The sequence below is a fragment of the Cervus elaphus genome, chromosome 22 (genome assembly GCF_910594005.1).
Source record: "Cervus elaphus chromosome 22, mCerEla1.1, whole genome shotgun sequence".
NCBI classification, from domain to species: Eukaryota; Metazoa; Chordata; class Mammalia; order Artiodactyla; family Cervidae; genus Cervus; species Cervus elaphus.
The window spans coordinates 49,136,832-49,150,331 of record NC_057836.1 but is presented as its reverse complement, the minus strand read 5'-3'; the positions used below and the strand labels follow the sequence as shown (position 1 = coordinate 49,150,331).

The window sequence follows — 13,500 nt, the reverse complement described above, 5'->3', positions numbered from 1 at the left end:
ACATCCTATTGGCATTCCCCCTTATAAAACTCTGAATGACTCTCTGTCACCTCCATGGTAAAATACAAATTTTACCTCCATGGCCTACCTTTACAGTGTATCCTAAATCTACTCCCTACCCTGCACTTTTTGCTTAATCATACTAAAGACTTCTTTATTCTTGCCTGATTATACTGCGCTGTTCCTTGGCTCATCTCCGTGGCTTGGCAGATGCTGTTCCTTTTGCATGGAATGCTTCTTCATCCTTGTTAGCATATGAGCTTTATGTATTCTTGAAGATCATAATCTTCATCTGTGTCATCTGTATGAAGATCATCCATTGAAGAGTTCATCATTCTCTGCTTTGTACCATTTTTACTTATTCCTCTCTATTTTTAAAATACTTCTGACATTTGTTATATTATAACTTTTTGTTAAACTTTTATTCTAGACATTGAGTTTCTTTAGATTAGCTATCTTGTCTTCTTCATCTTTGGTTCCCCAGTGATTAACAGAGTACCTTACAGGTAGTAGGTACCCTATAAATGTTTAATGAAAGACCAAACATTAATGTTGTCTATGAATTCAGTGTGGTGAATACACTGTCTTATGGACTTTTCCATATAAAGGAATGATTTTAATATACTTTGGTAAGTACCATAAGAGAAGACTATGCCAGGTACGGCAGCAACCTGGAAGAGGAAATGATTGGTTGGTGTGGAAAAGGTCAGAGAAAGTCTTCATCCCAGAGAAAAGAGAAGTGGGAAGAAGCCTTGTTCTGTACAGAAAAGAGACTAGTTCAAAGTGTGAGGAATCTGCATTGCACAGAAGCAGTAGATGAGTTTGGGAAGGAAGGCAGAGGCAAGAAAATGATCCCTTTAGGCCCTGTTTTAGAACTTGAGCTTTAGCCTTTGGGGGAGGTTTTGGAGGTTTTATCCAGGAAGGTGCTTACGTCATATTTTTGCTTTACAAGGATATAAGGGAGTTGTGTGTAACCAGGAGAGGAGGGGGGTGTGAGATTGGAGTACAGAGACTAGTCAGAGGAAGCTTCTAGTACAGTATTTCAAAAAGTCACAACATTTAGCTGCAAGGAAAAGTACTATAAATCCTTCTGTATGTAACAGAGGGAGGGGAATGGTTTCTGGTAGAATCTGCTTGTGCCTTTCTTTCTCCTCAGTAAAAGAGCAAAGCCTTTTTTTTTTTTTCTTAGTCAAGTGTGATAAAACCCATGCTTTGTATAAGCAGTAATGTCATTACTACCAGTGCAGTTCTGACTTTGCCGTGTGCTGCTGTGGTTGCTTTCCTCTATTCATAATGCCCTCTAGCATCTTGATAAAATCATGGTGAAATCTTTCTTGTAACTTGCTGACCGTATGCTGATTTATTTCTTTTCTGCAGCAGTTTCATCTAAGTGCATGAATGAGTACTGTGACAAAGAACAAAAACATTTGTTGTGTTTCCTTTTTTTTTTTCTTTTAAGGATCACTCAGAAGATTTTGTTTGCCTTAACAGTTCATCTTAACATCCAAATTCAGTCCATTTTCCTTTTACTACTTCCCCAATATCAAATAGGATGTTATAGAGAATATTCAAAAATAGACTAAAAAGTAATTAGAAACACTCCACCAGATATCAGTAATATAAATCAGAACTTCACAAAGAAAATGCCTCCTCACCGTGTAGTTTTTGTAGTCCATTTGTCTCCCCTTCCCAACGCCAATTTTTAAGTGTTTATCTTATTAGCAAATGTTCATTTGATTTTTAAATTATTGGCTATAGCCTTATCTACTGTTCTGAAAGCAAGGTGTGTCTGAAACAGTCTTTGTAACCCAAACTATCACAGAGTTGACACAGAAGGTTTGTTCCAGTGAATGAACAGTAAGCACAATTTTCATAAAAGTGCTAGGAATTTTTACCATTCACTAGCTTCCAGGAGGATTTTCTGCATAGGAAAGCAGGTTATTTAGTGTTCTGTTAACTTGTTTTTAACCTATTTTGGCCTTTTATAAACTATATTCTTAAACTATTTTACTGTTTAGCCACTGTAGGTGGTTATTTAAATTTTGTGTCTTTTTTTAGTTATTTTTTTAGTATATTTATTTAAACCATTTATTCATAGCATCTCAATTTAGACTTTCACAATTTCAGTGAGTATTTTTTTTCTAGAACTGCTAAATATCCGTATTTGTTTAAAAATAAATCTTATCCAAAAACTTGCTATGAGAGCGTCATTGTTACTGTGGGTTCAGATACATGATCCTTCAGCCTCAGTGGCTTTGTGCCTGACCATGCCTAGGGTCATGAATATCAGGAATATTTGTATACACTGTTTATTCACTTCCCCTAATAACCATTAGGGCTTCCCAGGTGGTGCAGTGGTAAAGAATCTGCCTGCCAGTGCAGGAGACACAAGAGACATGGGTTCGATCTCTGTATGAGGAAGATCCCCTGGAGCAGGAAATGACAACCCACTCCAGTATTCTTGGCTGGGAAATTCCATGGACAGAGGAGCCTGGAGGGCTACAATCCGTGGGGTCATGAAGAGTTGGACATGACTGAGCATGCACGTACAATAATCCATTAAGAATCCATTAATTTATCTAAATCACTCCATTTTGTGGAAGAACTGATGGCAAGAGAGAGCATATCACATTTATTCAGAGGGCTTTCAAACTATACCACCATGATCCCTCATTAAATTCTAATGATTCTACCCAGCACCCATCAAGAATTAGTACCAAAGAGACCACAGTTACCAATAGGTTTTAATGTAGAAAATAGTTAAAAGTGACTAGTGTAAACTTTATTTAATCTACCTGCATTATTAATCCATATTTCCTTTTGCATAAATTTCACTGGTTTCTGTGCCCTTTGAAAGCAGACTTCCCTTTACTTGCTCTCAAACTACCTATTTTCAGTGTTGAGGGAGATACTCTGTCATTCAAGTATTTGAAAATTTAATGAACAATTCTATCCTGGACTGTTCATCCTACATCGTCTCCACGCCCTTCATGGTACAGTGCAATGGTGGTTCAAGAAGTTTTGCGAAGAAGACAAGAGCCTTGAATGTAAGCATAATGACTGGCCGTTGGAAGTAGACAGTGACCAATTGAGAGCAATCGTTGAAGCTGATCCTCTTACAACCACACGAGAAGTTGCCCAAGAACTCAACGTCGACCATTCTACAGTCATTCAGCATTTGAAGCAAATTGGAAAGATGAAAAAGCTAAGTGGGTGCCTTATGAGCTGACTGAAAAAAAAAAAAACAAAAAACATCATTTTGAAGTGTCGTCTTCTCTTATTCTACACAACAACGAACTGTTTCTCAATCGGATTGTAATATGTAACGAAAAGTGGATTTTATATGACGACTAGTGATGACCAGCTCAGTGGTGGGACTGAGAAGACGTTCCAGACCACTTCCGCAAAGCCAAATGTGCACCAGAAAATTGTCATGGTCACTGTTTGGTGATCTGCTGCCCGTCTGATCTACTACAACTTTCTGAATCCTGGCAAAACCATTACATCTGAAAAGTATGCTCAGCAAATCAGTGTGATACACTGAAAACGGCAACATCTGCAGCCAGCATTGGTCAATGGAATGGGCCCAGTTCTTATCCATGACGACGCCTGACTGCATGGTTGCACAATCAATGCTTCAAAAGTTTGACGAATTGGACTGTGAAGTTTTGCCTCATCTGCCATATTCACCTGACCTCTCGCCAGCCAACTACCACTTCAGTCATTTCGACAACTTTTTGCAAGGAAAAATGCTTCCACAACCAGCAGAAGACAGAAAATGCTTTCCAAGAGTTTGTGGAATCCTGAAGCATGGATTTTTACACTACAGGAATAAACAAACTTACTTTTTGTTGGCAAAATGTGTTCATGGTAATGGTTCCTATTTTTATTAATAAGGATGCATTTGAGCCTAGTTACAATGATTTAAAACTCACTGTCTGAAACAGCAGTTATTTTTGTACCAACCTAATACCAGATAATTTTCTAAGCACCTTGCATGTATTAATCTGTGAGGTAGGTATTATTCCAGTTCTCTATATCTGAAAACTGGAGTAAAGAACTGCAAAATAATTTACCTAAGGTCCACCTGCTAATAAGTGGTAGAGCCATCACTAAGGTCCAGCAGTTCCTGGCCTTATACTCACTGGGTATAATGTGCTTCCATACTTTCTCTGACTTCTTTGAAAAAGCAGTAACTTAGCCTACCCTGTTTACATTTGCTAATATCCTTAGGTTTTCTTGGACTTCGCTTGTGGCTCAGCTGGTAGAGAATCTGCCTGCAATGTGGGAGACCTGGGTTTGATCCCTGGGTTGGGAAGATCTCCTGGAGAAGGGAAGTCCAGTATTCTGGCCTGGAGAATTCCATAAACTGTATAGTCCATGGGGTCGCAAAGAGTCAGACACGACTGAGCAACTTTTACTTTCGCTTAGGTTTTGTTATTCCTTATTATCTTAATTCCTTATTTCCCTCTAGTTCCTGTAAAAGCAATAAGAAAGATTTTTCATTATATGCTATATTGGTAAAATCCCAGTCTGGCTTTCATTAACTCTAATCATCATTTCTCTGAAACTGAATAAAGATAACAATTTTGTGATCAAAACCTTAAAACATCACCCTTACCAATGGCCTGGCAGTCACAAAAGCCCCACTCCTGCCACAGAATGTATTCAAAACAGCTCCATTTGAATTTCTGATACCTTATAAAAGGGTTTTGGTCCTCGGAGCATGTAGGATTCCTACTACCACACTTTGACAACCTCTCAACTTCTAAGATTTACTACCATGGCTTGTATGCCCAGCTTCCCTGTGTTGGTGAGTCGCTGGTGATGACAGTGAGCACTCAAGGATTTCTATCTAAAAACCTGTTCTGTTTTTGCAGTGGATAGTCTCCTGAAATACACTGGCTATGGGAATGCTGCAGGACTGCTGGCGGCCAGGGGCCTCTTGGCTGGAGGAAGAGGAGATAATTGGTACTCAGAGGACGAGGACACAGACACTGAAGAATACAAAAATGCAAAACCAAAGTATAGTATCACATTTCTTTTCACCTAACTTTGTCTGCCTTTGGATTGGTTATTTGCCTTTCACTTCCTTTGTCTTTCATTTTCCAAGTATTTCTCTTCTTTTGTGGATTTGGAAGCTTTCTGTTTAATATTGTTTTAGAGACAGTTGCATAGCTAGTGCCTTAGAGAATGATGTCAAGTGATTGAGGAAGGATAATATTGCAAGAAATGTTTAGCTGCATGATACTTTTAACATGCTCATCATCCTCTCCTAAGTATTAAGAGAGGTAGTGTTTCTCAACGTCTCCTGTCATATACTCAAAGGATATTGTTGCTTATTTTGTGCTCTTCTTTCCATAAGTTGAGATTTTATAAGGGATAACCAAGACCAAGTATTTAAGTTGGTTATCTGATGCTTCAGTCTTTCTCAGAAATCTGAATGTAGGTTCCATACATTCTGATCTTTCCTCTTGTGTGAAAGCCCTTATAAGTCAATCAAGTAAAGCCACAAGGCACATTACTACCCAAAGGAAAGAAATTTGGCTCTGTGGTAAATTTTAATTAAGCAACTAGGGAACCATCTTTTAGCAGAGGCATTAGTCCGCTGGGTAGGCAAGCCAGAGACTTTTATCAAGTTTTCCTTGACTCAGTGCTTGTAAGTCAAAGACACTAGTTGTCTCTCATCCCGAAACGAACCACCTCTACTCTCTTCTACCCTCTTCCCATCCTTTTCATCCCCCTCTCAACTCCAATCCCAGGTAATTTTCTTAGTTTCTACTTATTAGGAGTTATTTGAGCTCAGTTTTGGGGGAATGTTAAAAGGGTATGCCTTTCCCTATCAATGATGGCATTGACATATGCTGTTTTCTACCCACAGTCTTCTATAGTGTGATGTGGATCATGTAGTAGTTGACCAGGGCTGGAAAAATGATTATCTGCAAGATATGGCCCATTTTTAAAAGTGTAGATTATGCCTTGTTGAAATGAAAATAATGGGTTGTCAGAAGGTAAAAAAGATCACTGCCTAGTTTGATGTAGTTTCAAAAACAAAATCATTGCCAAAGCCAATGTAAAAGAAACAAAAAAATATCCTTCCCTAATCAGACAGGACTTATAGGGCTGGTATTCTTAGCAAATCAGGTCTGAGTAGGTGGTGTTACTTGTGGCATCCCCAGATCTTTCAGCCTTGGTAAGATCTTATAGAGTGTGTCCCAGAAGATAAAGGCTTTGGGGGAAAAAAGCTAGCAGTGACTTTAAGCATTAAATTCTTAAGACTGACACCATTTAGATGTTATAAATTGGGCATCTCTATCAGATATTTGAAGCTAAGGTAGAAAAATAATACATTAATCTTTGCATAATTATAGAAGTCATCATTCTAAATCATTCTTGCTGGCTCTTGATTTTTTTCATTTCATAAACTATATTTCCATGTCAGTTTAATATCCTCTCTATTTGAGACATTAAAATGTACCACTTAAAGAGTCTCATATTTTTAAGTTAAGGAAGAAATTACATTAAGTATTCAGTGTGTTCCAGGGTATGTGGACACAATCAGCTAGCATAGGAAATTCTTGAGTACTCATGAGTGGTTGATATCATTGCATTGCAGTGTGTATTTTTGAATTTGTTTGGTAGATGACTTCTAAAATGGCATTGGTCATATATCAAGCAGGGCTTCCCTGGTGGCTGAGACAATAAAGAATCTGCCTGCAATGCAGGAGACTTGGGTTCTACCCCTGGGTCAGAGAGATACCTTAGAGAAGGAAATGGCTACCCACTCCAGTATTCTTGCCTATAGAATTCCATGGACAGAAGAGCCTGATTGGCTACAGTCCATGGGGTTACAAAGAGTCAGATATGACTAAGCAACTAACATATATCTAGCAAACACAAGAATACTACTATAATAAGAAGAACCTCAGAAAAAATACAAGAACATTGGGTCTCTCCCAATAGTACAGGAAATAGAAATGGGTTACATTATGGAAGTGATGTTAAATTTCAGGAGAGCACTGTTTTTTTGAAATCAAGGACCATGATGTGTGATTTTGTTATTGTCTTGGCTCTCAACCATAGAAAGATTTTGTGCTTAGGCCTTACATCCCTGGTTGGAATCTTCTTCAGCCTTTGGACCTGGCCTGTATGATTAATAGGAATGGTGTGTTAGTGTGGCCAGAATTGTCACCATTGTGAAATCTTGTTGTGTTTCTTAAACACTGCTCATTACAAGTGTAAATATGTCTTTCTAACATAGCATCACATCTTCCCTTTTCAGATAGATCTGCATCTGTTTTTTTCTTACATCTTCCCTCTTTCAGGTGCAGCAGTGTAGTGCAATGTTTCATTTCATTTGTTAATTTAAAATACTTATTAAAATGGTTCCCACGGAAGTGGTGGTAAACAAAGTGCTTTGCAAGCAAGATAATCCTTTGTGCTTTGGACAGTGATCAACAAGCTCAAAGAACTTCTTCCTTTAAAATTGTTATGAAAACTTCTTAGCAATCTGGTCAAGTTTATAAAGTCAGCATCTGAAAGGATGACTTACTTCCCTACCGCCTGATTAATGGTCACCAATCAGTGCAATCAGGATCACAGCCTGCTTCTCTTATGATGCACTTACTCACAAACAGTGTTAGTATTGGCAGAAGCAGAGAAATTACCCTTCATTCAGTTGGCCCTCATCCCGTTGTCAAAAATATAAGTGGATTCTGATTAATGCACCAAGGTAACCTGTAATCCTTTAGTGGAATCTGAAACTAAGAATTGTATGGAGCTTATATTTAGGCCATAAGAGACAGTTAATATCACAACAGTCCTTTCTATGTCAAGATAAATGTATTTAATGGACTGGAAATAGCTTTCTACAATTAACATACTTAGAGAAAATACAGTCATAGAATCAAGTATACGCCACACAGGTTTTTGGTGTCTGTCTAGCCATGTTTGTAAAAAAATAATTAAATAAGCTTTGGTCCTGTATAAAAGAGAAACCACATTTCTAAATGCTAACTTTATACCTGTTTCTTTTATGCCTCTGAGCATGAAGGCCCCTTGACTGTATTGGTGATATAATGTTTAGGGCTTCCCAGGTGGTGCTCATGATAAAGAACCTGCCTGCCAATGCAGGAGACTTCAGAGATGCAGGTTCATCTCTGGGTTGGGATCCCTGGGTTGGGAAGATTTTCTGGAGAAGGAAATGGCCACCCATTCCAGTGTTCTTGCATGGAGAATCCCATGGACAGACGAGCCTGGCAGGCTGTAGTCTCTAGGGTAGCAAAGAGTTGTACATGACTGAAGTGACTTAGCACACATTTCTAAATTCTAACTTTATACCTGTTTGTTTTCTACCTCTGAGTATGAAGGCTCCTTGACTGTATAGGTGGTATAATGTAACTGATCACTGTGGTTTGTACATCATTCCAAACATCAGTTGACAGATACGTCAACCTAGTGACATTTGACTCATTTTAGACTAGTTGCCTTCAGGCTTGATATGGTATATAGGAGCCTTTGAGTCCAAAAGGGTATCTTTAAAGAGCTGCTGTATGGAGGGGCAGAAGAAGGGAATGGCCAAAGTGGATAGAACTCTAGGATGCCCTCTTACATTCTTAATACACTACACTAGTTCATAATTACACCCAGCAGATTGAAATTATTATACTACTAAGCAATTCAGGGGTGTTTGCTTCTTGACCATGTATTTTTCAACAGTAGCTATGGCAGCAGCTGTATAGACATTATAGTCTCTTCAGCACAAATGACTTTGTTTTCTTTTGTCAAGATTTTGTTATGCTGCTTTAAGTCAAGTCCCATTATAATTGTCTCCGTATGTTGGGGTTATACAAATGAAGAGATAGCTTTGTTTTTAATATTTCCTGAAGTAGATAAACCAGAACTAGGACTTGAAGATTTCTCGGGTTTTTTTTGCCTAGTTTTGACTATGATGGTATATTTATGTATAGTAGGTTGTAACTAGCCTTTCTAGGAGCTAGAATTAATTTCCTATAAGCAGTCATGAAACACAATCTAAATTCAGATCTCTAAAGACCAGAATTGAAAATAAAATCACTGCCTCTTCTGCCATGCATACTGGTTAACTCGCCTTTGTGATGTTTACAGTCATACCAGCTTTGCACTTTGAAAATTGAGTTCTCTATTTTTTCTTTTGTATTTTAATTTGAGTAAATGACCAGCAAGAGGTGTGTTATCTGAGTCTACAGTATTGAGCTTTACTTCAGATTTTATTTCCTACAGATTTACAACCATAGTTTTTTATATCCTTTATATCAAGGATATCACTTGAAACCAACAGCCCAATATAAGAAACATATAAAACACTGTCATTTTAAAAGTATCTTGGAGCTTTTTTAGTTGCCTAGATGCAACTTGATATATATATGTGTATTCAGTACGTCTACTTATATTGCTGATCCATGATACTTAATAAACGAATTACACCACATTACCCTATGTCTTTGCATTGTTAATAGAATGCAAAATCTTTGACAAAGACATTGTTCCATAATTTATCCTACTTCTTGAATGTGGAATCAGTCTTACTTATACAGTAATTCTCAAATTTTCACCTCAGTCACCATTATTAACTGGTATCTCTTCAAAATATCTTGTGACTGGATTTAACCATAGCAAACTCCACAAAAAACCTAGTTGTTGCATGGCTTCTTTAGTTAATGAAGATTGCATGTGCAGCTCCATGGTGATGATTTAACTTAATAAACTAACTCACTGGATTCAAGGACTTCTGGCTTATTTACTTCTTGACCAGTAGCTCATTTATGCTAATAATAGCTGGTATTTATTGAATGGGACTTCCCTGGTGGCTCAGTGGTAAAGAATCTGCCTGCCAGTGCAGGAGAGGCAAGTTTGATCCCTGGGTTGGGAAGATCCCCTGGAGAAGGAAATAGCAACCCACTCCAGTATTCTTGCCTGGGAAATCCCAGACAGAGGAGCCTGGCGGGCTGCAGTCCATGGGGTCGCAGAGTCGGACACAACTGAGCAAATAAACAACACTTACTGGTATCTAATGTGTTGCATTAAGAACTTTCGTAATACTATCTCATTTAGTCTTCACAGCAAACTTTGGGCTAAAGGGTATCCGTATTTTACAGATGAGGAAAATAAAGCTCAGTGGTTTCCAGAACTTGTCTAGGGCACACAGTTTATGAGCAATCAGGTGACCTAACTTCAGAGGTGGTCTTTTTTGAGATTTTTGTTTGTTTGTTTTCTTTTGAGGTAGGCAAAGCAGGCTTTATCGTACTTTTCACTTTACCTTATTTTGAGGGTAAAATATACATAAAATTTACCATCTTAAGCATGCAGATCTGTGGCACCATGTACATTAATGTGTAGCCATTACTACCATCCACCTCCAGGGGTTTTCATCTTCCCAGCTGAAACTTTTATCTATCCCCTCTCCCCACAACCCCTTGTAACTATTGTTACACTTTCTCTGTGAATCTGCCCAGGAACTTCTTGTAAGTAAAATAATATACAATATTTCCTCCTTTTGTGACTAAGTTCACTTAAAATGTCTCTAAAATGCATCCATATTATATAGCATGTGTCAAAATTTCCTTCCTTTTAAAGGCTGAGTAACATTCAGTTGTATGTATTTACCACATTTTGTTCATTGATTCATCCATCAGTGGATGCTTGGGTTATTTCCACCTTTTGGCTGTTGTGAATAATGCTGTGAATGATGAACATGAGTGTATGAGTTTGGGTATATACCCAAAGGGGAATTGCTAGATCATATGGTAGTGCCATGTTTAATTTTTTGAGGAACTGCCATACCATTTTACATTCCCGCCAGCAGTGCACAGGGTTCCGGTTTCTCCACATCCTCTCCAATACTTATTATTTTTCGGGTTTTTCTTTTAATATCTTAGCCATCCTAACAAGTGTGAAGTCAAAAGTTGTGTTTTAACTGCTACCATATCCTTCAGGGCCGGTCAAAAGGAGAGAGAAGTTTGTCCTTCATGTAATCTCCCTGTTCTTAGAGCATCTATTATCTTTCTTTGATATAACCAAAATAGAAAATAAAATATATTTTTTATAAATCCTAATATCCCTGAAAGTTAAAAATTTTTATTGAGTTCATTCTGATTCACATAAATCTATCAGGTAATTCTGGCTCTACCTTCATAGCACATTCAGAATCTAGTCACCCCTCACTACCATTACTGCCGCTATTCTAGTCCAAGCTCAAATTTTATCTCCCTCTGAGATCATTTTAAATAGTTTCCTAACTGGTCTTGTTGCTTCTCTCTTTGTCATTCTTTACTTTTTTTGCTTTACTTTACTTCTTTACTTTTTTTTGGTCATTCTTTTAGTTCTCAACACAGCAGCCAATGTGATCTTTATAAAAATGTAAGTCAGACGTTAACACTGCTCAAAACTCTCCAGTGGCTAAAAACCAAAGTCCTTACAGTGATGTACATGTACCCTTTGTCACTGTGCTATCACCACGGTGATTCGCTGTTTGTCATGCTCCAGACACACTCCTGTCTGAGGCCTTGGCATTGACTGTTCCTTCTGCCTGGAATGACTGTTCTCCAGATAGCTATAAGGCGATTCCCTTGGCTTCTGCATGTCTTTACTCAATTATCATCTTCCTGGTAAAGTCTGTTCTGTCCCCACATTAAAATTGCCACAATCCTACCTTCACCTCTCCACCTCACGCTTGCTCTTTTTTCTTCATAGCACTTATCACCTTCTAACATACCATATAATTTACTTATTCACTTAGTCTGTTTTTCCCAGTAGAAGATAAACTCCATGAGAGAATTTTTTTTATTCATTGAAATGTCCCCAAAAAGTGCTTCATGTGCAGTAGACATTCAGTAAATTTTTGTTGAATACATTAGTTTTTTTAAGGTGTTAATAAATTTAAGTTGGTCAGCCCCTTCTTAGCATGAGGATAACCAAGACAGATGAGGTCCCTGCCCTCTTCAGGCTCCACATCCAGCTGGGAAATGGCCAAGGGATGGAATTCAAGAAAACAGGGTATGGTAAATTTCCACTCTATTTATTGTTTTGTGGGTGGCAGATGTTATGGAGAGTTTTTCCTGGAAAGATATTTCTAATTTCATGAGTACATAATGTCTCCTTTCCCATCCCACTGCCCTCTTCTTCCTTAATCTGGACTCTCAAACGCCTTCTCCTAAAAACCCTGATCCCTTTCCTAGAGGTTGCAGATCGTTAGTTCACAGACTTGATTTAGCCCACAAGTAGGTTTTGCTTCACTTGCCTGATGTTGCATTGGTTATTTGGTTTTATGTTTTTAATATGTTTTACATAGGGCTTAAAGTAATTTAGAATTCATATCTTTCAGATGAAAATTAAGATTCCTAACTTGTTTTGAAAAGGTGGAAGTTCTGATCACATTAGGCCTGCAGCGCCACATGGTACCTGACTGAGTTGAGTGACTGTGGCCCCTGTCATACCAGGCATCAGCTCCTTCGATTTGATCATGTGTCTTCTTTGTTCATCTCATCTGCCTTAGCCTCTGCAGGGACTTGACTGTACAGCTTGTTAACCAGGATGCTTAGAGTAAAATTTGACCCATGTTTTTTAGAGATAGATGTTAACTTTCTTATAGCTCAGGGAACATTTAATATCTCCTTCTTTTTTTTAAAGTGAAGTAGTATGATGCAATTGATGTTGGCCAAATGTAGCAACAATTTGAAGAGTAAAAGTCTTAATCCTTTTGTCTCCAGACCGATAGCTGCAGTCATGTAATGGCATTATACATAATGCAAATTTCTTGATGACATATTACATAGAAGAGTTAGGATTGGAGTGATGAAAATATGGGGGCCAGGAGCAGAGACGAGGTGGGAAAAACTATGATAAATATAAAATTACCCGATAAAATATCTACTGCAGTTAGTATACTTAAAGTATCTTAGGACTCAGAGTCTTGGACAAAAAACCAGTCCCAGAATTTCAGTGTTAAGATCCTGAAACCCGGAAAGTTACATCTCAGACTATACTCTTAAGGTTATAAAGGTGGCAAGTATTTGTTCAGCAAAAATACTCTTTTATGAAACCTCACCCTGTTGCTGTGCTGGTGACTGTTATTTGTTTTCTCCTTCTCTGGGTGGGGAGACTGCATGAGATTGGTTTGAAGTGGAGAGCAGGAGGGGAGACAGTGTCTAAGGTTGCCTCCTGCCCCCCGTATATTGGTGTTTTTGATTTTTTTTTTTTTACCATAACTCTGAGTGGCAGAGTTCAGCAACTTCTGTGTGCCATGGTGGTGGTTATATTCTTCTGAGTACCGGGTTGGGGTTTGGGGCAGGGGATATTTTTTCAAGGAAAAAATTGAAAGCTCAATTCCGAGAGTGTTCTTGGGGGGTTGGAATGTTTTACTACATGGGTAAAGGATGGTAAGTTCTTACTCTGTAAGAGTGAATTTTATGCTCAGTGAGCAAAGGATTGTATGACTCTAGTAGCTAATTTCACAGCAAGTTG

General features: G+C 38.2%; 1 protein-coding gene across 5 annotated transcripts in view; it reads left to right on the top strand.

Moving 5' to 3' along the window:
• The window catches only part of RIC8B (RIC8 guanine nucleotide exchange factor B), a 100,735-nt gene that overhangs the window by 68,902 nt on the left and 18,333 nt on the right, over window positions 1-13,500 (top strand). For all 5 annotated transcript variants that reach the window (XR_006336598.1, XR_006336597.1, XR_006336599.1 and 2 more), the window contains exon 8: window positions 4,881-5,025. Coding sequence is in view for 2 of the 5 variants with exons in the window: in XM_043880911.1 (XP_043736846.1) it covers window positions 4,881-5,025 (145 nt within the window). In the remaining 3 variants the exon portion in view is untranslated. The remainder of the gene's footprint in view (window positions 1-4,880; window positions 5,026-13,500) is intronic.